General features: G+C 37.4%; 1 protein-coding gene across 1 annotated transcript in view; it reads left to right on the top strand.

Annotated features, from left to right (window-relative positions):
* The window catches only part of LOC136250620 (1-phosphatidylinositol 4,5-bisphosphate phosphodiesterase delta-4-like), a 30,115-nt gene extending 5,263 nt beyond the window's left edge, over nucleotides 1-24,852 (top strand). Inside the window, exons 9-29 of the mRNA XM_066042848.1 lie at nucleotides 569-666; nucleotides 718-788; nucleotides 1,258-1,381; nucleotides 6,723-6,839; nucleotides 6,896-6,988; nucleotides 7,926-8,077; nucleotides 8,132-8,189; nucleotides 8,315-8,465; nucleotides 14,685-14,767; nucleotides 14,818-14,889; nucleotides 15,263-15,415; nucleotides 16,428-16,493; nucleotides 16,546-16,713; nucleotides 16,770-16,908; nucleotides 17,012-17,146; nucleotides 17,248-17,343; nucleotides 17,423-17,484; nucleotides 17,538-17,654; nucleotides 23,994-24,068; nucleotides 24,124-24,229; nucleotides 24,316-24,852. Of these exons, the coding sequence (XP_065898920.1) occupies nucleotides 569-666; nucleotides 718-788; nucleotides 1,258-1,381; nucleotides 6,723-6,839; nucleotides 6,896-6,988; nucleotides 7,926-8,077; nucleotides 8,132-8,189; nucleotides 8,315-8,465; nucleotides 14,685-14,767; nucleotides 14,818-14,889; nucleotides 15,263-15,415; nucleotides 16,428-16,493; nucleotides 16,546-16,713; nucleotides 16,770-16,908; nucleotides 17,012-17,146; nucleotides 17,248-17,343; nucleotides 17,423-17,484; nucleotides 17,538-17,654; nucleotides 23,994-24,068; nucleotides 24,124-24,229; nucleotides 24,316-24,686 (2,507 nt within the window). The 3' untranslated portion in view covers nucleotides 24,687-24,852. The remainder of the gene's footprint in view (nucleotides 1-568; nucleotides 667-717; nucleotides 789-1,257; nucleotides 1,382-6,722; nucleotides 6,840-6,895; nucleotides 6,989-7,925; nucleotides 8,078-8,131; nucleotides 8,190-8,314; nucleotides 8,466-14,684; nucleotides 14,768-14,817; nucleotides 14,890-15,262; nucleotides 15,416-16,427; nucleotides 16,494-16,545; nucleotides 16,714-16,769; nucleotides 16,909-17,011; nucleotides 17,147-17,247; nucleotides 17,344-17,422; nucleotides 17,485-17,537; nucleotides 17,655-23,993; nucleotides 24,069-24,123; nucleotides 24,230-24,315) is intronic.
* The last annotated feature ends 1,648 nt before the right edge of the window (nucleotides 24,853-26,500 follow it).

The following is a 26,500-nucleotide window of genomic DNA, read 5'->3' as shown; positions in this document are numbered from 1 at the left end:
TGCTTAATTAGTTGCTTAGCTCCCTAGTATGGCTGGTCAGGAGTATGTTACAGTAGTATCCTGCAGTTAAAAACTTGAAATATAATGTCTCAAGCTATACTAGTCTTGCGTTATTAATAAAACTATACCTGCAATCAGTTATGAGTGTTCTATTAGAGTATTTTTGACATCTGACTGCCGTATCTCAATCTTTATTAGTGTTTTTCCTTGTATAGTTAAAATTCATACTCTTCATTGTTTTCTCTAAAACCTTTTAAGCAAGTTTCCTATATACCATGCATTGTAGCCTTCTCTATTCTCATCTTTCTGTATATTTGTGCAGCCAAACTATGATGGTTTCACTTCAGTGTTCTTACTGCAAGCCCAGAAGTTCAAATTTCAAAGGAGTTTCTGGAACCCCAGGAAACCCCCCTATATGCCCCTGTATAGCACTATTTTACACTTAGATCTTTCACTCCAAAGTTCTTGAAATTATTATACAGTGTATATAGTATTGTAGTTTATAAGTAGGTATGTACAATTTCTATAATGGTCAGTGTAAATCTTGTACATATTTTTAACAATCTAGTGTCCACTCTACCAGGACAAAAAAAGACTTATGCAATGTTGCAATCTCTTGATCTTATTTGTGAAAGTGAAGAAGAGCAGAAACTTTGGCTTGACAAAGTATGAAATTCATTCTACGGTGGTATACGTATGTTCTTTACCTTTTGATAGTTGTCAACATTCATTACACCCAACAGTCAGTTGTTCTGTAGTCGCTACAAGTCTACTGATCCAACAATATTGTATCCTGAAGTCTGTGTTGTTATTTTTGGTGTATACCAAAAGTCTGTTGGTACCTCGGACCAACAACCATAAACACCAAAGGTCTCTTAGTGAGACACACCTCAGCATTCTAGGTTGATGGCATTGGTATACATTACTGTATTAACATCTGAATATCCTGGAAAAATTACTGAAAACCACTTGATTAGTACTATACGTAGCATATATGTAGCACTAATCTCTACAGAGAAACACATGACAAAAATAAAGTTAACATGGTGTGCCATCCAACAGGGAAATTGGTTAGATACATTGTTTCAGATTAAAACTATCAGTCACAATGTTTAACTTCAAAGGAATTAACAAGCTGGACATCAGCTTATAGTTTTACTTTGTTCTTGATGCTCCAAATATTAAACACCAACTTCATTTTAAGTCAATTTAATTCATAGTTGTTAGTTACTAAGAACATTTCTTAACAATTGTTGGATGGTTGATGACTTGGTGGACAATACTGAATGATGATGATGTTGTCAAGGAGAGTTCATCACTGTCATTTGCTCGCAGCATAGTGCCACAAATGTTCTACCCCAAAATTCTGGACTGTCTTAGGGTGAGTAATGTTAAACTCTTAATAAATGATGTTTGTATTCGATTATCAAATGGTACAGTAGTACTGTTTAAGTAAGGATTGCCCCGGAAATTCCATGCACTGCCAAAAATTCCGCCTTTAAAAATCATCCTAGAGACATTTTACGTGACGAAAATCACCTTTACGGTATAGTACTAGTCCATATAATACATTAAATATCACAAAACACTTACAGGTGACCATATATAGAATTTTTAAAAATTGCCAAAACTTGAATTTTAGTCTCACTGCCTCACTGCCTGCCTCACTCCCTCACTGCCTGCCTCACTCCAAATGAAGCAGCACACAGCCACCATTTTGCACCACAATAACAAGCTCACCAGTGGGATGTGCCTTTTGAGGTTCCAACGAGTGTAGGCCCTCTGCGCCTTGTCTTTTGTTTTATCTTCAGTCAGACTGCTTGTCTTCTTCATCCAACATATCAAGACGTCAGTTCTCCGTATCAACACTTTCTTTCAGCAGCATATTTAGATGCCACAGGATTATTTCAGAGCTGGATTTCAGAAGCACTTCAGTCCTGGCGCTACTATAAGATATATACTAGCTAGATATCTGCAACTTCACAATTGGAACAGTCACAAGTTACACTGTAGCTAGCTGTGCTACAACAACAAAAACTAACCAAACTAGTATGTTAATTTAAAATAAAGTAGGGATCTATGCAATAAAAAGTAGTGAAACAAGAGATGAATGATGGTATTATAGCATAGCTCTGTGGGAAAGTCCCTACTTTGGCTCATTACCTATAACTATTATTTTGTTCAATGCCAAAGTAGGGACTTCCCACTGAGCTATGCTATAATACCATCATTCATCTTTTGTTTTACTACTTTTATTGCATAGATCCCTACTTCATTTTTAAATTAACAATTTTTAAAATACTAGTACATTTTATTTGGTTTGTGTTTTAGCTAAATATGTTTTGAACTTTTTCATTGCTTTGTATGGTTGCTTGATTTCTAGTACCCATTAATGTCTGTCTTGTATACTTGTATTGAGCTGGTGAGAGTAATACATCTGTGTCAATACTTTAAACCTGTGAAAAGTAGATACTATAATTCATTAATGTCGTTTTAATTTCATTGCTACATGTACAAACTATTCAATACATGCATGCTGTCATCAGATCAAGATGTTAATTTTTCGCTGTGTATTGTTGGAACAGTTTACTAGACTATCAAGACACATGATAGTTTGTCATGTGATCAACTGCAAGCACACCACAGACAAGTGTGTATTTTACAGGAACTGAGAAAATGCCATTTTCACGCATCCTTAGCTCAATAGTGCCTGAATATAAATTAACCATTTTTGCTGTGGAAACTGGGGTAGGACACCTCCTATTTCAAATTTGAGTTGAATACACGTAGCCATCATTGAGATATGTATCTTCAAAGTTCATCTTATTTTCTGTGTATTTTTCTTTTTAATCTTCTTACGTATTTTTCTTTTCACACACTTTAGAAAAATCACAATACCTCACACATGTTTTAGTCAATTTACTTCAAATTTGGGGCACAGTAAGAGCATAATGCAGCACATTTACAGTCCAATTTTTGTGCATATGAGAGTGGAGTTATACACAATTTAGAAAATTCTAAAGCAATTTGTTGACATGCTTACAGGGTAATCAGTTTGATGGATTAACTTGAAAATTGGTCTGTACATGTACTGTAGTAACTGTTGCAGTGTAAACCTTTTCTGGTTTGAAGGTATTAACTAAATAATAGTTAGACGTCAAGAACCAGGGTTCTACGGGATTTAGAAAACTCGAAGGCCCTGGGCTGTAGCGCCCGAGTGCAGCGAGGGCGCTACTAAGGGCCTGAGGGTTTTCTAAATCCCGTAGAACCCGGTGGTTCTTGACGTCTAACTTATTTAGACTACAACTCGTTATTGTACCTTGAGTTGACAGCTGCTTGTAAATGGGAAATGTATGGGTAATTACTAGAAACAAGCCCTCTACACCTCCCTACATGGCGGAACCTCAGCGTGGCTGTTGCTACCCGTTTAAACGCCCATGCGTTGCCAATGTTACAGGCGCGTGCTATGTATCGAAGTACTGGACTCAGCGACTGGACTACAACTCATTGTTGCTGTTGTTGTGCCCCGACAGCTGCTTGTAAGCAAGTAATGTAGTGTTGATTAGTACAAACAAGCCCATTACACCTCCCTTTAATTCAGTACGGCTGTTACTAGCCATTTAAACGCCCATGCGTTGCCAATGTTACAGGCGCGTAATTATCGTGTTTCGTATCGCCTCAGAGCGTGGTCTCTATTGGACATGACCGTGGCTCTACGAGATTTAGAGACCACGTTTTCAGCCAATCAAATTTCAGTATCAAACTTGTTGTAGTCTAAGTTTATGTTAAAGGATTGCCGCGAGTGCTACGTATTATATAGTTATACAACGGCCACGAGTGCTCTGCCTGATATAAACGCACGAGCCTGAGGGCCGTCAGGCCCGAAGGCAAGTCAGGCAGAGCACGAGTGCACGTTGTATAACTGTTATGTACCACTCACCTAAATAATAGTTAGACGTCAAGAACCAGGGTTCTACGGGATTTAGAAAACTCGAAGGCCCTGGGCTGTAGCGCCTGAGCGCAGCGAGGGCGCTACTAAGGGCCTGAGGGTTTTCTAAATCCCGTAGAACCCAGTGGTTCTTGACGTCTAACTTATTTAGACTACAACTCGTTATTGTACCTTGAGTTGACAGCTGCTTGTAAATAGGAAATGTATGGCTAATTACTAGAAACAAGCCCTCTACACCTCCCGACATGGCGGGACCTCAGCGTGGCTGTTGCTACCCGTTTAAACGCCCATGCGTTGCCAATGTTACAGGCGCGTGCTATGTATCGAAGTACTGGACTCAGCGACTGGACTACAACTCATTGTTGCTGTTGTTGTGCCTCGACAGCTGCTTGTAAGCAAGTAATGTAGTGTTGATTAGTACAAACAAGCCCATTACACCTCCCTCTAATTCAGTACGGCTGTTACTAGCCATTTAAATGCCCATGCGTTGCCAATGTTACAGGCGCGTAATTATCGTGTTTCGTATCGCCTCAGAGCGTGGTCTCTATTGGACATGACCGTGGCTCTACGAGATTTAGAGACCACATTTTCAGCCAATCAAATTTCAGTATCAAACTTGTTGTAGTCTAATAGGTGGGAGAATCTCATAAGACAGTTGTAACACTTATAAAGGCCAGGTTTCTAACATCGATTGTGGGTAACCAAGCCGAACGTTGTGATGACGTTCCTTCTGCAGCCACCTGAGATATTGAAAGCTAGTACGCTATGGGTTATATCACTAACCTGCATTCGCTGTTCAACTCTCATCATGTAATGCTCAGCATGCCAGCGTGATCACCCAATCACCATATAGACTAAGCGCCAGATTAATCGCCATAGTGATTCTCTCGAGCAAAAAAAAGCAGCTAAATAGACGGTTTAAGTAAACAAAACCTAACTACTAAACGATACTAGTCTAATTCTTACTATTCACACTGGCTAAACTCGAATCTGGTGGCATGACAAAACTGGTTACCACAATCGAACGTAAAGGTGAGTATTATTTAGAATATATTAGTTTTATTGAGTCATTGTCGAAGTGGACTACAGTTTAATCTGGGCTAGGATGGCACCAGACTAGTAAGGTGTATAAGTACATTTATATATATGTAGACTAGAGTTGTGGCCACCGCGTTGGCTTTTTCGATTGCCATTGGCTGCTTGGTAAACAGTATACGTATTAGTGACGTTATGGCCCACAATCGACCTTTACATGTCAGGCTATAAAAGAATTTGAGTGATCTGTGAAGTGTCTTTCCACCTATTAGGTGAGGTGTCGTAGTGGTCTTGGCCACCGGCACTTGTGCTATGCTGCGCAAAACTGCAGCCAGTGCAATATCTGTATATTGCACTGCGGTCGGTGCATTATAACTTATAATGCACTTGTTGCAGTCTACAAAACCGCAACCAGTGCATTATAAGTTATAATGCACTCGCAGTGCAGCAGTGCAATATACAAATTATGGCACTGGCGGTGCCTTTGAACTGCCCACGCAGAGTGGTACATATGAAAAATAAGGCATGAGGCATGCGGCTGAGATGTTAATAAAGCACGAGGCAAAGCTGAGTGCTTTATTAGCATCGAAGCCAAGTGCTGAGTGCTTTATTTTTCATATAGCATGAACAAGGCAATGTAAATGATTTATGGAACTTTCTAGTCATGTAGCTTCACCATACACTAGGACTCATAATTAACACATGTTGCACGAATTATTAGCAGCCTGAATGCATGCAAACTGGTACAAAGTAACTCATGCGTAGTTCACCATAGTTTGGCATGGTAGATGTTGTCACAACCCACATTCGATTCTATTGTGACACATGGTGAAGTATTTCCATGATATCTTCAGGACTTGTCCATTTACATTAACAAATGTAACAGCGACGTTACCTTCTCCCTCTCATCATCGAAGCATTTAGGTATGTCTATAAAAGCAATCCAGTGATAACATTCGTGTTGGCTGGGGTGATTGACCACTCAGCGTGGCACGGGCTATCAGCCTTCACTGGCCTGTGTGATTAGTCATACTGTTGTGAGTGCTGTAAGCTATTAGCCTGCACTAGAACATGTGGGAAACTGTGCTTTATTGCACCGCAAAGAGTGCTTAAATCGTACAATAAGCACTCTTTGGGCAGTAAAGCACTATTTGCCCTAAAGTGTACTTATGAAATTTAAAGTACACTGTTTCCTTTTATCTTGCCCACACAAAGTTCTAGATATAAAGCAAGAAACCAAAGATATGAAAAAGCACAATCAAGATGCTCTAATAGAACAGTCACCAAGGAGTAAAAACATTGGAAAATTTTGTCCAGGTCTTGAGCTAGGAACTTTCACACTACATGCTCAAACACTTTAGCACTCCACCACTACAATTGGTCGCTCATCTGACTTACTTTCTACCTTATAAATGCTATAAAAAGGGTGTATCCTTTTGAAACTTAAAAAAGATGTCACATCATTACCAGCCATTTCTTGGCCACCACCTTTGATATCACATCTTTTTCACACTAGCCTAGTTTTGAAAGACTGCACTCTTTTTCACAGCACAGTCCCTGAATGAATTCACCAGTTAGATAATTTTTTTCTAATCAAATGACTAAGATTGACTTTTGATTAATATTGTATAATTTTAAGTTATCCTATTTTTGAAATAAAGGCTTTGCTTAATGCTATTATTCTATGTACATAGTTACTATATAAACACAGTAGCATGTTTCTGTTATTGTTGATTAGAAAGCATATCAGTATCAGATTGAAGAAACAGAACAACAACATGCTAATTCACTCTGCTGGGATGGCTTTGTACTCTTCTTCAATTTGCTATGTGAAGTTGACCATTCAGATTGTCAGGTTAGGGTTAAGCCAGGTACATACTACTAGTGCCTTTATACTTTATAATTGTGTAGCTACTGAAAATATTTAGAGAATATACCAAACAGTATCCTTTGTTGGGAATGACAGTGGAAGAATTCAGAAAATTTTTAATTGAACAGCAACAGGTACCTAGTACGTATGTTGTGTTTCCAATACAGTTTAATTGTTCTCATATTGTTTGTCTGTAAGAGTCATATAAAGTCAATTGTATATATTATATTATATAGTACATGTCTATAAAGCACAAACATTCTTACTGGCTGATCATGAGCAAAAGAAACTACCAATTTTGCAAAAAAAAATTGTTGATTTTGTTTTTAGAGCAGCAAGAAAAGATCTGACAATCATGTGTAATTATCTTGGGCTTATAGCTCTACAAAGTTGGAACAGCAGAAAATATTGGTTTGTATAGCAACCATGGGTACTGTAGGAAGTAAATTGTATATATCATGAATATACCAGACTAAATAGTTGGAACTTGGCTCTGGCAAATCCATCAAGTCTTCATATATCCACCCATTTATACAAACAAATAGACAATTTAGCTGTTAAGCTTATTACTTGTAGTACTGCATTGTTAACAAGCAACCATAACTCACAAGCTAGCTGTTTTGTATTCAGAATTGATACTAACGTATTCCTTATCTTCATGAGTAGGCAAATCTGATGCTAGATTTATTGATTTGAGCTTTCTTTCATTGTGAAGTGATTAGAATATTTTTTTCTGTAGTATACATTTTAGAACATGATACAACATGTACTTTCACTGTACAACTCATGTCTGTATAGATAAACCTAGATACACTTATTTAGTAGTCATACATTCTATTGATATCAAAAAACAAATGCATTAATGTTAACATCCTTACAGCCATTTTTGACTACCACTATTTGATATTTTCAAACTTGTCTTTTTACGGCTATGCTCTTTTTACACATTTTGGATTGCATATATAATGCATTATACAGTGAGTGTACATAGCTGCTGAAAATCTTTGGTCAAAGGAGTCTGAATTTGATATTTATGTAATGTAGATTTAGTGCATAATTTTGTTGTTGTAGTGGTCTCCTGAAACTACAACTAATGAAAGGTGTGTTCAGATCATAGCACATTATGACTATGACCACAAGGCATTTAAGAAGTATCAAGCTAAAGCAAAACCGTTTGAATATCACATGAGTCGTCATCTTCTGTCTTTCAGTGGTTTTATAAGGTACTAGATTAGTCCTGCATATTTTAGTTATTAAAATTGCTACTGTCATTATAGTTTCTTGCGAAGTCCTGAAAATTCAGTCATCAATAAAGAGCACGAGGGAGTTTACCAGGTGTGATGTTGTACATTACATTGTTACATACATATGTGACCTGCCAATATTTAAAATCTATGGCTTTTACTACATTGCCATTATATAGTTATTAGGAGTTTATGTTCACTTGTTTCTACCTTAAGGACATGGATCATCCACTCAGTCACTATTTCATCAATTCCTCTCACAACACTTACCTGGAGGGACATCAAATTGTAGGAAAGTCCACTACTGATGCTTATGTTAGAGCATTACTACAAGGATATCGATGTTTGGAGTTGGACTGCTGGGATGGTATGTATGTATCATGTCTTTGATGGATTGTATCTGCTTATATTAAACTCTTATAAATTTACAACACATCTGTTTACATTTTTCATGTTTGGAGTTGTATAGTGTGTATGTGCGATACAATGTACATGTTTGTGATTATATGCAGGTATTGCTGCATTAGATATATATGCACAATGTAGTGTATGAGTAAGACACACAGTAGTGTGTTGCGTGGCCAAGTGAAGTAGGCACTCGATAGATACTGAAGTGTATCACACAGTACAATAGTATTGTATATTAGGAATCGTGAAAGTTTGGACTTTCCTGGCCAAAAATATCACCCCAATACCAGCCTCACAATACCTTCATGGCACCTTGGCAGTATTGGTTAGGTATAACCAAGTCCAAAAGTGTTTCAGTACGACCTGAAACGCTTCCAATAGGTCGCTACAAATTTAATTTTAAAAAGATTTATTCAGTGGAATTTTCTACTGATTGACTGCCTGACTGACTGATGCCTTCAGACAAGCAGAACTCGATAATGGCTAAGGCTATGGGCTTGATTATTTTCACTGTTCAACATTGTTTCAGTCCAACAGGTACTTTTTGGCATCCTGCAGTACGTACAATGTATGCTTCATGGACTTACCTGTGTCCTCCTTTGTGTCCCATTTATCTTTGCTGACAGCGCATGATGTTGATTTGTGGTAACACCATGTGATGGCTTCCCTATACATTTTTAATGGGAATTGTCGGAGTTTTCAATTGTGACTGAATTGATTGCAGACGTTCTTCTCATAGTGTTCTTGGTCTGTAACGGGCTGATCATATGTAGCTGAAAACAAAGCATAATGTCCACTTTGCTGTTTCAGTAATTGATAGTTGGGATGTGTGCTCAAACGATAACAATAAGCCTGGCACCATTCTTTCTTTTCATGTAGTATGTGTGGGTTCACCAGTCATAATAATTTTACAAAAAGTAAACAAATACAAGTAGAATTAGGAACTTAAGTTCGTTTATGCATCAAAGAAATAAAAAGTAGTGAAGTAGTGAAACAAAGGAGGTCGCCTACACCCAAAGATATATATACCACACCTGTAGTTGAGATCAAAAGCGCCGCGCTGTGGTATATAACTGATATACCACGGCAAACTGTGGTATATAACTGATATATCACGGCAAACTGTGGTATATAACTGATATACCACGCTTTGTGGCTATGCTTACCATATATGGTGTAACTTCACACATTTCGCGAAATCCTTATCTAAACGGTAAACAAGTCTCTAATAACAAGCGCCTAAATCAACCAACAATTATTCACCTCAGGAACTGGAACAAGTTTCGATGAACTCTTGTCTCCTTCGTGGATAACTCACTAATCATGACTATGTGGGCGTGGCACCGTTAAAAGTGTAAAACGTCTGATCCATCAAGAATTTCTATTGATTTCCATCTCCAGGAGGTGCTGTTTCACTATAACTTACTATCTATAATCGTTTTCATCTACTAGGGTGTAGAATATAACAGTTATAACATGATTACTCGGGATATGACTAAATATACGCACTCTCACTCGAGCGCTGCACGCTCTCGTGAATCGTGCGTATATTTTAGTCATATCCCTCGTAAGTGTGTTATAACTATAAAATATACCATGATCACGTGAAACTTCAAAGGCGCCGCTGGTTGCATATAGGGTATATGCATCCCAACACACAGGTGAGTATATATATACCTACCTGAGGTGAGTATATCTGAGGTGAGTATATATATACTCACCTGGGATGTCACATGACACATTACTGTGTCACGATTACGGGCTGATAGCCCAATTTGGGCGGGCGAATTACGCCCACACTAGCATGACTAATCACCCAGATGACTCGGGCTAATAGCCTTTGTCACGCTAGGTGATCAGTCACCCCAGCCAGTACGAGTCCACCCACTGGACTCATTTTATACCCATACCTAGTGACTTCAATGATGGGTGGCAGCAAGTAACGTTGCTCCTACGTTTGTTGATATGAACGGACAAGTCCTGGCGATATATGGAGATATGTTTACTAAGTCCCACAATCAATTTGATTCTTCATTGTGAGAGCTGAATTGTGAGAGGGACGTTTCCAGCGTGTCTACCATGCCAAACTATGGCAAATTAAGTGTAAGTATACTTTAAGTTGGTTTGTGTGCGTATGGCTTGTTAGTAAGTAATGTAGTCCTGATTAATTTAGAAACATGGTATATATCATATGAACCATGGCTCACTTTGGTGTATTGCACTTATATACACCTCAGTCATCGGAAGTTTATCAACAGTAAACTTCCGATGACTGAGGAGTTTATCAACAGTAAACTTCCGATGACTGAGGAGTTTATCAACAGTAAACTTCCGATGACTGAGGAGTTTATCAACAGTAAACTTCCGATGACTGAGGAGTTTATCAACAGTAAACTTCCGATGACTGAGGAGTTTATCAACAGTAAACTTCCGATGACTGAGGAGGAGGGGTGTATATAAGTGCAATACACCTCGTAGCCATGGTTTATATATTACATATATATATATATATATATATATATATATATATATACTAGTGGACATGTAATCCCTAATTCAGTCATGGGTAGTAGCTATAGGGATTCCTAATTTTTACTTGTGCTTGACTACTCATTTTATATAAGATAATGTGACATTTGTTGGTCTATAGCTCAGTCAATGTCTAGAGGAAAACAGACCACTTTTGCTAGTATCCCTGCTGGGGAAACTTCCATTACTGAATTACCCAGTATGGCCATCAAGATATGAGCCATTTAAATTTTCTTACTTTCTTTGTAGTTTTCTGGTCTAGAAAGACCTAGAATTTCCACTGATTGATCTACGAGATTATAAAACTTTATCATTTTAGAATACTAAACCAGAAATTTCATTTATAAGGTAAAAGTAAGTGATTTGAGCAACTGACAGCAGTATCGAACCCTGGAATATTTTTCCACCCATTTTTGCACAGGTTTTTACTTCTCAGTGACTGTCCTATTAGAGTATCTCGATCACATTTCACATGTTTGATTTTTTTTTATATCCCTCGTCACACATACTACACAGTAAATTACTGCCTACTCAACAACTGGTTACTTTATTGAGGGAATGTTGCAGTAGTATTATTGGGTTGGTCCTGTGGAATGTGACCACTGACCAAGGTAGCTATACAAATCAATTAAGACAGTGTGGAAATACATACATATACACTTGCAACTTGTAATCAGGTGGCCGCTAAGTGAGGTTTCACTGTATGATGTAAAAACTGACTATATGTAATGCACACGTGTACTCTATCAGGTTTGTCATCACGACATACGATAGTGTATGCCTACACTGTGCGGCCAAGTGCAGCTAGTGCAGACATACGACAGACAGGTATGTATTTTACAGGTACCAAGAAAATGCTGTTTTTCATGCATCCATAGCTTGATAGTGCCTGAACGGAAATTGACCAGTTTTGCTGTGGAAACTCCCTCGGGGTAGGGCATCTCCTATTCCAAAATTTGAGGCAAATCTGCTTAACCATCACTGAGATATAGATTTTCTTTTTTTTTTCATATTTTCTTCTTTTTATGTATTCTTTTTCTTTTAACAGTGTAATAACTTGCACATACTTTAGATGATTGACTTCAAATTTGGAGGCCAGTAAGAGCACATTTACAGTCCAATTTCTGTTCAGATCGAATTAGGAATTATCTACAATTTTGAAAATTACAAAATCGATTTGTTGTCATGCCTACAGGGTAATCAGCTTGATGGAATGACTCTGTACATGAAGTAACCATTGTACAGAGAGTATTAGCTGATTCTATGTGTGTTGTATTAGAAGTGTTCAGAAAAAAAATGTGTGCTCTATTAGAGTACTATAAAAATATTAAAATAGCCTATATCAAAGACACACAGTAGTGTGTTGTGCAGCCAAGTACAGTCGGTGCATGCACACAACAGACTCATTTTACAGAACCGAATTTTCATTTATCCATAGCTAGAGAGTGCTTGAACGGTAATTAACCATTTAAAACCAGGCATGTGCCCACAGCTGGCCAAAGGCTGGCTGTGGGCGTGCACCTGGTTTACTGAAATTGTTGTCGTAAAAGTGTGTGTGCATGTGCGTGTGTGTGTGTGTGTACCTACCTATCTACTTATGTGCCTATCTACCTATCTATGTTCGTCCATACACACCCACGTGAACAAAATCATTAATGGTATAAGCAGCTCGCATGTAAAAGTAAAAGCGAAATGAAATCTGTATTAAATTTCTGAACAGGTGAATTTTGTGGTTTCTTTCTGGCAGTCTGAAATACCAGTGTGGCGACTCTCCTTAGACTTTGTAAATTACCTTCCCTTTGGGTTCTACAGACGTTTAACAACGGAAAAACAACAGTGCAGGCCTCGTAGACTACCAGAAATAGCCTATTCCTTCGAGTTGGAAGGGGGGTGGCTCTTACATACGTGAATAAAAATTAAGAGCAGCTTTGAGGCTTTGTCAAGAGAATTTGTTGGAAAGAAAACACAATAGTCAAACTATAAAACAATTTAGAAGATACTTCTGTGTGTTTAAACTGGCTTGTTTAACAAGCGCTTCCTTATAATTAGCAGTGCATAGCAACATAATTGAAGAATTACAAAAATTTCACGAATTATGAAATTCGAAATTACAATAAATTAATCATTATACATTATTGTAAAACCAAAAACCTATTGGCTAAAATAATAAAATACTCCATATGAGTTAGTTTGCTGCTTGGGTGTCTAATTTTTAGAAGTAGCACAACATCAACTTGTTGCTGTGGAAATATGCTCATTCCAAATTTGAGTCTGATCTGCTTAGGCATCATTGGGGTACATGCCTTCAAAGTTCATCTTATTTTCTTCATAAATACATAGATTTACATAAATAACCATGCAGTCTTTGATGATTTCTGTAGAAAAGGTTATATAAGAGGAAGCCTCAAAGCCAACTATAGGCTGGCTTTGGAACTTGTGAATACAGAAAGAAGTGATATCTGTACCAAAATAACCAAGCTGTGAAAAGATAGTGCAGCCCTCCAAACAAGGCCAGGGTGAAAAGTTGTGAAATCAAAAGGTAGTGGCCAAGAAAAGAAATGGTTGTGATATTAATCATTTTAATGTCATCATTAAAAGTGATTGGCATTGGCATCATTGCAGCCATTTCTTGGCCACCACCTTTGATTTGACAACTTTTTTCACCCTGGCCTTTTTTGGAAGGCTTTCACAGCTTAGCTGTTTTGGTACTGATTGCTATATTTATGAAATTGCCAAATCACAATACATAAACACTTGATAGCTTTACCTATCTATCATAAGATGTGACCGGCTCAGCAAAAATCCGGCTAGTTTGCACAATTAAAAAAAAAAAATTATTCACTCACCATTATCTGCAGTGTCCAAGGAATGGATCACCAAAGTTTCAGCCTTCTGTGGTGTGTAGTTTTGAAATTACAGTGCTAGAAAGTAGGAAGAACAAGGAAATCGATTTGTACAGTGACTATACTAAAAATAAACTACAGGCACTTGCATTCGCAGCCATAACTTCCATTTGGATTAGTCTACAAAGTGGGAATTTGGCTTGCAATGTTCACCATGGATTGGCAGATCAACCAAGGTATAGTTTTATCCTTGCAGTCACTTGCGCATAGGCGTATGAAGGTGGTTTGGTAGAAGAAATGATGATGATCTTGTTTATGTTTACCGCATCATAAAAAAATGCACATGACACCTATACCAGTGAAGCTACAAAAACAAAAAAGATTTTCGAACTCTCCATGAGCAGGTGAATAAGGTGGTATATAGTTTTAATCGATTTGAGTCTTCCTTCTTTGAGTACTGGCCAGTAAAAATTTGCATATTTTTTCTTTAATTATTTTTAAATTACGATTTCTCAATACGCATGCTTGTGCGAACTAGATGGGTTTTTGCTGAAACGGTCACAAATAAGATAAACAACCTAAAGCTGGCCTGTGGTCAGCTTTGAGGTTTACAAAAAAAACCCAAAAAAAACGTAAAAAATATCAAAGCATGTCAGTTAAAAATGGCTGCAGTAATATTAATGTTATTGATATAAATTTGTCTGCTGCAATCATTATTGGCTGCCACTCTTCAATGTTATGTCTTTTTCAAACTAGCCTATGTGGGCCACATTCTTTCATAAGGCTTACAATATCATTGTCAATAGGTCCTAATGGAGAACCAAAGATCACTCATGGTCACACACTAGTGTCTGATCTATCACTTAGAGAAGTGGCCAAAACTATTGATGTGAGATTTGATTACATAGAAAGAACGACATTTATGTGTGTTCGTTACAGAAATATGCCTTCAACATGTCAATTTATCCTCTTATTCTATCATTGGAGAATCATTGTTCTAAAGAACAACAGGTACAATACTGATAGATCACAGCATATATTGTTATTAAGTAGTAAACTGTTCTAACTCTGTATTGTCTAGTGAGGTAGGTCAGTTTTGCTATATTGCAAACCATGGTTTATATTAACAAACTAATAATACAAGTTGTGATGCATCATGAAATGGTACACAGGTTGACTCCCACTTATATGGTATCTAAACAAGCTATTGATATATAGGATTTCCATTATTGGGTTTTTGGTGAATTTGACAGAATCAAAGTATTTTAACTACACTCCACCTTGATCATGATGGTAGAAGTCATGCCCTTGGTCTATAAAGTGCTTTTATCTAAATGATCATAATTGCTGTATATATACTTTTGTATTTGCCTATTGATGATAGAGGAGAATGGCACAAATTTTCAATGAAGTATTTGGTGAAAAGCTTGTAAAAGAGACATTGACTGAGGGAGAACAACTGGGTGAACTGCCATCACCACATGAGCTACAAGGAAAAATTATTCTCAAAGGAAAAGTGAAATCATCTGATAGTAGGGTGAGCTAGAAATGATGACATATTCTATTACAGTATAAACACATGTAACTCACATGTTCTTAATGGTTCAGAAAGAAAACAACATATTTTTACTCTCCACGAGTAGGCAAATACGATGGTATATAATTTGAATATTGTTTTACTACAACAATTAAAATAGGTGTAACTTCTGTAGCATGCGTAACTTACTAAATGCATTTCAATACGCTTATTGCAAATACAAAATTATGCAAAATAGTTGAGCTTTTTGCTCAGCAAGTTACAAATAGAGATGATGTGTACTATACCATGTGTGTATGTACAGTTGTGGTCCTAATCATAGAAATAGTCATCAATTGACGTACATATGCTCATTTAAACAGCCTTCTTGCTTATGAGCATGGAGAGGATAATTATAAGGCAAAAATTATACCTAAGCGAAACCCCTGACTAGATTGCGTTTGTTTTTTTATGACTTTGTTGTCTGGTCTGGGTGTTATAGTTCCTACCGGTGCTTGTTAACCAACCATAAGTCATGAATACAACAGTCTATGGAGTCAGGACTTGTTCACCACATGCATGAACTGACAAATTCATTAACCTGGTCTGTCAGGATTATTACTTATTTCATATCTAAGTGTCAATTTTGTTATTCACTAAGGCTGTGCATGTTTCATGTGGTGCAGACTTTGTTTGGCCATCAACACCTCTTATTTAAAATATATGTGCAATGAAAGTGGAACAAATAGGGCTAGGAGGCAAACTACCCCTTCATTATCAAGTAGGGAATAATCAATATACTCTAATAGAACAGTCATAACAGTAACAATACTACACAACTACTATTAATAATCAAAGACTACATTGTATCATAGCCATAGAATACTTACTACTACTACTATAGAAGATATCCTGTGTGTATGGAATTGAATTTAAACACATACATAGCATTGTTGGTAGAGATACTTGCAGTATGTAAAAGTGCATGTATGGAGATGTTGAAGTGAACTGAATAATGCATGTAATACTGTAGGGATCATCTTCAGCACAATCAACTAGAAGTAAAGGATCAGTTGAAAATGAACAACAGCCAAGACGAGTACGTATGTATTATATACACTTAGCTACTGTGTCAATGATTTCTTTAACAGAGTTCAGAGCTGGCAGCTTGCACAGATAACCAGTTCATATTTCCTCTGACATTTCAAGACAGACATTTAGTTCTTTCAAGTAATAGATGGAGAATTGCACAAGATTACTTGGAAAGTTTGAACAATTATGATAAAGAGGAAGAGGTTGGGGAAGAAGTTGTGAATGAGGTAAGTCATAACTTCACATACACATTTAATGTTGTATTAGTTGAATCTTCACATAGGACTTGAATAGGTTGATAGTATACTGTCGTAGCAAACGTATTAGCCCATGGAAATGGGAGGAGCAACAGAACACTAGTGTTTGTCAGATGTTTTCTTTCAATGACTCGACTGCTCTTAAACGATGTGAATGTCCCACTGGTAAATTAATTGTGTAATGACTACATAGTTAGCATCAATGTTAGAGCATTGTTCTTATTTTACATGTTTGGATCACCAGTTTCATCTTTTGTATTTGTAACAGAATTACTAGCTTGTACCAAGAGGCAGTTTGTTAGAACATACCCAAGTGGTATGAAAATAGATTCATCTAACTATGATCCTGTTCCATTGTGGAATGCTGGTATTCAAATGGTAGCTCTTAACATACAAACACCTGGTAAGTTTTTATAGCAAAATTTCTTACACAATTACATAAATATGTGACTGTTAGCATGCATTTACATACACATGAAAAATATCCTTCACTTGTTCTTTTAGATGATCACATGTTTCTAAACCAGGGAAAATTCCGACAAAATGGAGGATGTGGTTATATCTTGAAACCTGAAGTTATGAGAAATCCTACTAAGAGTGGTATGTATGTTACAGTATAATGCTTTGAAACTCAGACATTTTCAAGACTCATTGTATTAACTTTTCAAAATTGTCACAGGTTATACTCCTTGTACTGAGGAACCACTTGCCACAGTCACACCTATCAATTTGGAGATCACTGTTAGTTACAATACAACATAACTTTGGCAGATATATCATTGAATAATTGATAGTTATTGTCTGGCCAACACTTGGTAGTTCCTTACAAGAAGACTACCACTATGGTAATAAGATATGAGACCTGTGGTATTCCACATGACTGTGAGAAGAAAAGTTTTACCATTACTAAGGTGAGTGTGATGTATTCACTGGGGGTTGAAATTTAATACAAACACATTATCTAATTACCTTGAAATTTGGCATGCTTGAAGAGTGCCCAAAGGCTGATCTCAATATCAACACTTGTGGGCAGAGTTACTAAAAATTATTAATTGTTGATTGTTGTCACACCTGCAAGGTAAACTGCTAGGTGGAAAATTAATCTGTGATTATCATAGCTCAAACTTTTGGGAACTTAGAGTAATGACTTGTGTAAGCAAGTGTTTAATCAAGATTTATATGTTATAGTTAAACCCCACCATGAGTAGGCATAGACGGTGGAAGGGGAGGGGGGGGGGGGGGGGGCAAGGGGCTGAAGTCCCCCCCCCCCCCCATGATATCACGCCAAAATTATCCTTCTTGGAGTGGGGCTGAAAACCGTGATAAAGATCAATATACTCTAATACGCTCAAATACCCTAATAGAGCAGTCAAGGCCTCATAAAAACGTGTTCCTAAAAGTAGCTTTACAAAAAAATGAAGAAAGTTGCCTACAGCAGGGATCAAACCAGGTAGCTCTTACTTTAACAGTTGGCATCTTACCACTGTATCAAGTGTTTCCAGGTGGCTATAGGCTGTTTTGTACTGTTTATTAATGCTATATATTCATTAATCCTGTAGTCAACAGTAAAAGCTTTGCCAAAAAGTTCAAATAGCTAGATAATTTTGACTAAAAATTGGTGTTTTAGTTAAAATGCTTGAAATTGTACCTATAAAATTGCTATGAAATAATTTTGGTGAAATTTGAGACATTGTGAAAGCTAAAATGGCTACAGCTTCTGGGAAGCCTATACTCCGGTCAGCCCCCCCTCATATCAACTACTTCCTCTGCCACTGTGAGTAGAATATCATAGTTATCAACCTGAGGCCGAGACGAAGCCAATGCCGAGGTGTTTATAAGAGTATCTAACGTATATGCATCTAACCAATCTAACAAAAACACATCTACCCTGTAACTAGATATCCTTTTTGGAGATGATCATTTAAGTGTAAAAACCGGCATCCAATAATTTGATTCATGAGAATGTCAGCCATTTTTGTCCATACACCTTGATACACTGATATATCATGATGCACTCTATATAACCTAATTTTGTATTGATACGTATCATGGCCTCAACGTATGAATAATATGTGATATATCGGTATATTGTTGTATTTCTAGTAGAAACCTACTGTAGCTATTCTACCTGTGTTAACTCAAACCATTGTAGTTGGGAATGAATTAGTGCGAAAACCAAACATGTGTGAAAATGTGCTATCTGGATATTGATAGAGTAGCCACTTTCTAATGCAGCTTTTGATTGGTAGAAAAGAATTTAGCATCAAGACAATGGATTAATTTGTACTGTACAATGTACAAAAAAAATGCATCTATGTTGTACCTTTAGAAAAGAAAAAGATATAGTACAGGTAACAAGTTGAAGTTGTAAAACCAGGTGCCATGCAGCTAATTATTGGCAATGTCAGGGGCGGATCCAGGAGCTGGCAAGGGGAGGGGTACAAACAGGCTAAGTTGTAGGTGGTTTGGGAGAGCCAGATTCTCTTGTTAGTTGCTGCATTTTTGAAGCAGCAAATAACCACCTCTTAGCAGTGTCACACTGTTGATTTTTGCCATTTTGGCCTTTGTAGATGGTTGTGAAGTCTTAAAAGCTGTGTAAAGGCTCTGAATGTCTTAAACAATAGCAACAGGATAATTATTTTTAGAGGTGCTTAGTACGCATGAAGGTGCTGGGTGACAATTTCGCAGCTAGTTTGACTTTGAATCGCTTTGTTTTCAGGTGAATTTGTAATAAATGCTACTAAAATGTGCATATTTTCATGAGTTTTATAAACTGATCTTGGCCTGACAAAGTTTAGTATTTTAATCAGAAGTATGGCTGGCTCCTCCACAAGGTGCAATGGCGGATCCAGGATGGGGCATTTGGGGCAAACGCCCCCCCCCCCCTCAAGAAATTGCATACAAGATCGAGATACTCTAATATAGCAGTCAATTACTCTAATAAAGCAGTCACAATGGTCATGAGGCAGTGTAGCTTACCTATGAAGCTATAAATATACGTGATAGAATATGTTTGGTAAAGGATAACTAGCTATCATTGTTGTGACCTTTTTTTTTTTTTTGCTCTTCAACTTTTTTCAGCAAGGTGCCCCCCCCCCCTCTTTCCAAACTCTGAATCCGCCCCTGAGGTGGAAGTGGGTGGGGGGGGGGGGGGGGGGGGGCATTTGCCCCAAATGTCCCATCCTGGATCCGCCATTGAATGTAGTATAGGTTAGAGACCTAGCACAAGGGTCTTCGTGGATTTCAAAAACTGAGTGAAGCGAGGTTTTTAAAATACACAAAGATCTGAGGGCATGGTCCCTAACCGACTTAGAAAATGTATACATTTTATATGGGCATATAGGTGGAGTCATTGTGGAATTGGGTTATATGTCGTACTGAAATCGTCGTGCAATGTTAAAATAATTACGGAAGACTGAACATGTTTTTATTGAAGTGTTGAAAAAATCGAAGCTCACACCACTTCCTTTTGCAAGTTAGACTAATTGGATCTGGCACAGCTGGGAAACAGCAGTGATTGATAATGTCAAGCCGGGTTAGCGGTAGCCAGTGCCTATGGCATCACAGCAGTGTAAAGAACATGTGTGTCGAAGAAGCAGCTTGTGTAGATTTATATGATGGGAACGAGTTGTCACAAGTTGTGCCTTCAGTGGTGCCACAGTAGCATGAAGAACAGGCACGGTTTCTAATATGAACCACACTCACATTACACGTAGCAAAAAGTAACGTTCTACAAGGAAGCTTACCTAGTTAGGTCTTGGCAAAGTTCATCCATAGTTTAATAAACGATGAAAACAGCCATAAAACACTCTAGAAACAGATGGGCGCTAAACAGAATTTTCCGTGATATATTTGGACTTCTCCATTTATCATGACAAATGTATGTACAACGTTAGGTTATACCTCCCATAATCGAATTCTTTTAGGTATGCCTATAAAATGGGAACCTGTATTCCGCGGAATACGAAATAGCGGAATTACGGAATAAGCGAAAATCACATTCTAAACTTTTTGCTATTGTTTATAACCTCTATAATGTTTTAATATACATTCCTCACCTCGTAGAGAACACAATCACGATGGCACCGATCCTCAGGGCGATCTTTAAATATGATATGTACAAAGCTATTCACTCTAGAACAATCTAACTAAGCTAAACTACCATCAAATACACTTCACTACACAATCGCTAGAAAACTAGAAGTTCTTTATGCTATACTTGCTCATACCAGCTGTCACACACGAGTAACTGCCCAAATTTATTAGAGTTATATACAAAGTGTTAGGGCCAAGGTTGGAGCTGAAAGTAGTATTTATCTTCCGAATTTATTTCAAACACTTTAGGCAATGGTAACAGAGTTATAAGAAAGGTCAGATTATTCCATTCTTGCAGGGTAGCTACCTAGGGGGTGGATTGTTTTGTCCTAAGCTATTCGGCCAGTCAGATAACTAGCTGCTCGTGTGTGACAGCTGGTATGAGCAAGTATATAATTTCTACTTTTCTAGCGATTATGTAGTGAAGGTTATTTAACAGTATAGATTAGATTGTTCCGGAGTGAATAGCTTTGTGCGAATCCTATTTAAAGATTGCCCCAAGGATCAGTGCCATCGTGATTACGTTCTCTATGAGGTGAGGAATGTATAGACATTATAGAGGCTATAATTACAATAACAAAAAGTTTAGAATGTGATTTTCGCTTATTCCGTAATTCCGCTATTCCGTATTCCGCGGAATACAGGTTCCCCTATAAAATGAATAGAGTGGTTAAACACATGTTGGCCTAGGTGACTGGTCACCCACTGCAGGCTATCAGCCTGATTATGCTTGGAGAGAGCATTGCTAATCAATGATCGAAAATGAGATTTGTGATGCTTGAGGTCTTTTCTGCTAGCAGGTTTTTAACCATTTAAAGAACCTGCTAGTAGGTCTCTTAGTAGATTTTAAAGACCTCATTATCCTCCAAAGATCAAAGCATATTATGCATACCATTTTCTAATAAATATTATATCCTATATTACTAATAAGTTTTTGTTTGTAATATGCATACAGAATTATCAAATTAATGAGTATTGCAATTTTGTACAAATGGAGATTCTCTAATTATGTCTTACAAATTTTCTCTACAAATCCTCAAGGCTGCCCTTCATTTCCTTTCGTGTATGACCTTTCAAGTTGAAGAAATATGCTTTTTCTGGTGGTCTACAGGGCCTGCCATGGTGTTTTTTGGTTGCTAAATACCTGAAGAGCCCAATGTTTGGCTGTTCACTAAGTTTGTGAGTCACTACACCCATAATTTTAAACTGGTGAAAAGAAACCACCATAGTGCAAAGCTTACATTTGATACAGGCTTCAGTTACATATACTGGCTGCTTTTATGGATTTGCTCATGTGGGTGTGTATTCGCGCTGAAACAAATAGCAATTTTTACTATTCGAATAGTTGTGAACAAATGACCAATTATTTGACAAGTACGTATAAGGAAAAATTAAGTTTGATTAGGGATCATTGAAAAAAAAAAGCTGGGAAACAAGAGAGGTCATCTACACCTGCAGATATACTAGTGAACTTTACTCCTCAGTCTATACCCATGACCGAATAGGGATTAAATGTTCACTAGTATATCTGCAGGTGTAGGTGACCTCCCTTTTTTTCCCAACTTTTTTTTCTAGATCCTTAATCGAACTTATTATAACTGGTGCACCCGCATATGCTGCTTCAAAAGAAAGTATGGTGCCAGAGATAGAGTTTTCATCTAAACATGCGCCCCAGTTATCAATTACTGGCTTCGAAAGTGGAGTGTCCATTACACTTCACTTACAGCTATGTACAGCCCGTAAATACAGCGTAATAGCGTAATAGCGTAACAGCATAATACAGCCACTGCAATCAATCCAATCACCACGAATGATACGGATGACTTGTGCACCCCAACTATCAATTATTGCCTCACACGTAAAATGGTCAATATGCTTCGCTTTCATCTATTTTTTAGCCTATTGTTATGAATGAAGAAGCACCTCTGCAATCAATCCGGGGAAGCCATGCATCGCACAAGAGGTAGTCACTACCAATAGTCCTGTAGAACCATCTGTGACTGGGATAAAAATCAAATCAAGCAATCAAGAGGTAAATTAGCACTGAATCAAGCGATAGAAAGTGGTGATTAAGCTAGCTCGCAAACTAAACAAGAATTTACAAAAATATGTGCTAAAGTATTAAGCAATCAAGGCTGTTTTTAAGGCGAAATTGAGTAATCAAGGTATATTTTCATTGATCAAAAATCTGATCCTGATCACAGATGGTTCTGCGGGACTATCGGTAGTGACCACCTCTTGTCGCACTACTGTGAATCGACACCTTTGGCCAGCAAAAAGAAATGGAACACAAAGGAGGACAGAGGTAAGTCCATGATGTGTGCATTGTACGTTCTGCGGTATGCCAAAAGACACGTCTCTGGACAGATGTCTTCAGGCAAGCGTAACTCGATAACAGCTAAGGCTATGAGCTTGGTGATCTTTTCACTGTTCAACATTGTTAGGCAGGAACACAGGCAGGCAGGTAGGCAGTAAAAAATTCCATTAAAAAAATCATGACAATCTAATGGAGGCAATTAGGATGGTACTGAAACACTTTTGGACTTCTAACCAATGCTGTCAAGGTGCCATGAAGGTATTCTGAAGCTGGTTTTTGGGTGGTATGTTTGGCCAGAAAAGCCCACATCCCACCGTACTGTATGATTATTCCTTAAGCATGAATAAAACCGATATCTTTGTTGGGCAGTATTCTATCTCTTCTAAAATGGAAAATTTTTCACTATGAATATCTATGCCACTTTGTTCACAATCTCAAACTTCTAGGTTGACTTTGTTCATCTGATAACAGCTTACTACAGTGCTCGTTTAACAACAAGCTCTAGGCTGGTTTTATTGCTTGCAATTACAAAAGAACTGATATCAGAGAAGGTGAACAAGAGTAAGCCCATAAAGAAGCTACACTGAAAGATACAGGGGTTGGAAATGGTAGTTAAGAAATGGCTGCAAAGATGTTAAATTCAATAACACCATTTAGTGTCATTATTGAACATTAACACCATTGCAGCCATTTATTGGCCAACCACCATTGGTTCCACAATGTTTCCATCCTGGCTTATTTAATGTTGCATGCACACTTGGCTAGCTGTTTTGTATAGATATACACTTGTAATGCTGTCATTCACCAGGTAAAATTTGTTGTCCGATTTTTTTTACAGAATAAGACAAATCCACTATGGCCACAATTTAAAAACGCCGCACAAATTGAGAAGACTATTTTGATGCCAGAATTAGTGAGTAACTCAATTGCTTCAACATTGCATTGTGTTTGTATCAACGCACATTTAGTGTTTGGTGCTGTTTACTGTGAACATCAATGTCCGTCGTAAGTTTATGGGAAGTAAAACAGTATTGTTAGGACAAAATGCGTTTCCAATAACCAGTATTAAACCAGGTGAGCAACATTCCAGGTAGTGATGTATAGGATAGTATTTAGCTGCGGAGAATGTTGTTGGTTTTATACATATGATGACCATGTAGGTGTAAGATTTATTCCTTTACGTACTCCTGGTGGAAAATCAATGTCTCACATTGGAATATATGTCAAGATTGACATGAAGAGACTTAGCCACAGAATTGCTTCTTCTAGTGGAATATGTCCACAGGATTTTGACTCAACCCCAAGGAAACTCAGTGCTCCAGCTATTCCTGAAATCTGTCCATTTGAAGATGCATTTAGTGACGGTGATGAGTTGCCACAGTGTGCTGAAGAAAACACAACAAGTCAACCAAATCCTACTAATACAGAGCATACCCCACATGGTAGAAGATTGATGCATCAGACTGCTGTAGTTGAAATACATGTTGACCCTGCTGTTGATGATGATGTTGGTGAAAACACTGAAATGTAGTCATAGTAGATTTGTTACATGCTTATAATTATTGTACATACATTAAAGGCATGCATGTTAAAAGCTAATTGTATGGATTATATTGTATTTTATTAATGCATAACCTCTATGTAAGAGGAAAATGTACATATATTGAAATATAGTCAGCTACAAAAATAACTTATAATTCTTGTTTATAAAAGTAATGGCAGACATAAATTGTAGTAAATATTTACTGTAATTTTTTTCTTTATACCAACTGCGTACATTGTTATTGCTTAATAGCTGCATTCATCCACCAATGGCCCCAAAATTTATTGATGCAGCAGTGAAAATAGTTATGAGGATGACAAACTAATAAAGTTTATGTCCATTCCAGGTGCTATGAGGGAATCAACTTAATTGGCTACAATCTGGTAGCCACAATGTTCTACATACCAGAATACAGTGCAGAATGTACACCAGATTTTACACAACCGATCCATATTGCACATACATCAGACATAATCAAACTAACACCACCAGTAGATAGCTACACTATTGTACTACTAGTTTTGACCCTCCGTAGCTCGAATGGCAGTATCTATCTGGCCTTGTGAAGGGTCTGGCTTTGCAAGAATCAGTGGTTTACTGGTGGATGGCCTGGTAATGTTGACCAGATGTTTTATTCTGTGGATTTTGCTACATATCTAGCCACTAAGCGTGTTTACTATCCTTGGTGAATTATGCTGACTTGAATTCTTTAAAACCATTTATCTCGAAACTTCTAATGTGCAATTTGGAATGTTTTTCCAAAATCCAGTGATTGATGCACTAAAATCCATACTTACAAAAACCTCCTACAAGTATGCACTTTGGAGCAATAAAACGTTGGAGCACCATTAGTATAACTATCACAACACAGTATCATCAAATAGACCACACTTTGTTCAATGAAGAGGTGCATGCTATACAGTGATCCACCACTTGTCTTGAAGAACAGTGACTGAATATATTAGGAGCAAAATTCAAATGTGGAGAACAGTAATCATTGTATGTGCTGTAAGCCCAGCTGTAGACTACAGCCTACAAGAAACACTGTTTTCATAATTATATACTATGCAGCCAGCAAGTCCAACTGGCTGGAACAATATGCATAGCCTCCAGGAGTTCAAAAACTAACATTTATTGTTACAAGATAATCTGTATTGCAGCAATAATTTATACCTCCTTTACATAGATGCTGTAATTGCATATGCACTGCCATCAATCAGATCTACACATATAGTTTACACATTACTCACATCCATGTAGTTCAGTAGATACAATAGGGGATAGTATAGTGTTATATTTGTAAATTGTACAAGAAATCATATATTATATATACCAGGTTTAGGATAGGGATGCTGGTACCATCGTGCTTTCCTTGCAGCACTTGCACATCGAAGCAACATGCAAAAAGAACATAATTATAATAAATTTAAACAATAACCACTAAACATCAAAATTTCAAGCACAGGTGTGTGTGTATCAATTTTTGTCATCGACTCATCATACTATAACTTGTGAGTTGTTGAACCTGTACTATACTACCATGCATACCATTGAACTGAAGACTTATATCTTTGCTCTAATGCATATTTCATATGCACCATATGTGATGAATAAACTGACCCAAACACTTGTTTAAAGTTTGATTGTATAGTAGCTTGTTTAATTACATCACAGAGGTAGCACACACGACATAATTATAAAATGTTGTGCTGTATGCCCACTCAGTCTACATGGGAGTGGGGGTTGTTGGTACTTTGTTTTAGTAAATAGAAGCGACTGCTACAACTAACAGTGGGTCTTAT

This window comes from Dysidea avara, chromosome 3 (genome assembly GCF_963678975.1).
Source record: "Dysidea avara chromosome 3, odDysAvar1.4, whole genome shotgun sequence".
Lineage (NCBI taxonomy): Eukaryota > Metazoa > Porifera > Demospongiae > Dictyoceratida > Dysideidae > Dysidea > Dysidea avara.
This window is presented reverse-complemented; position numbering and strand designations above follow the sequence as displayed.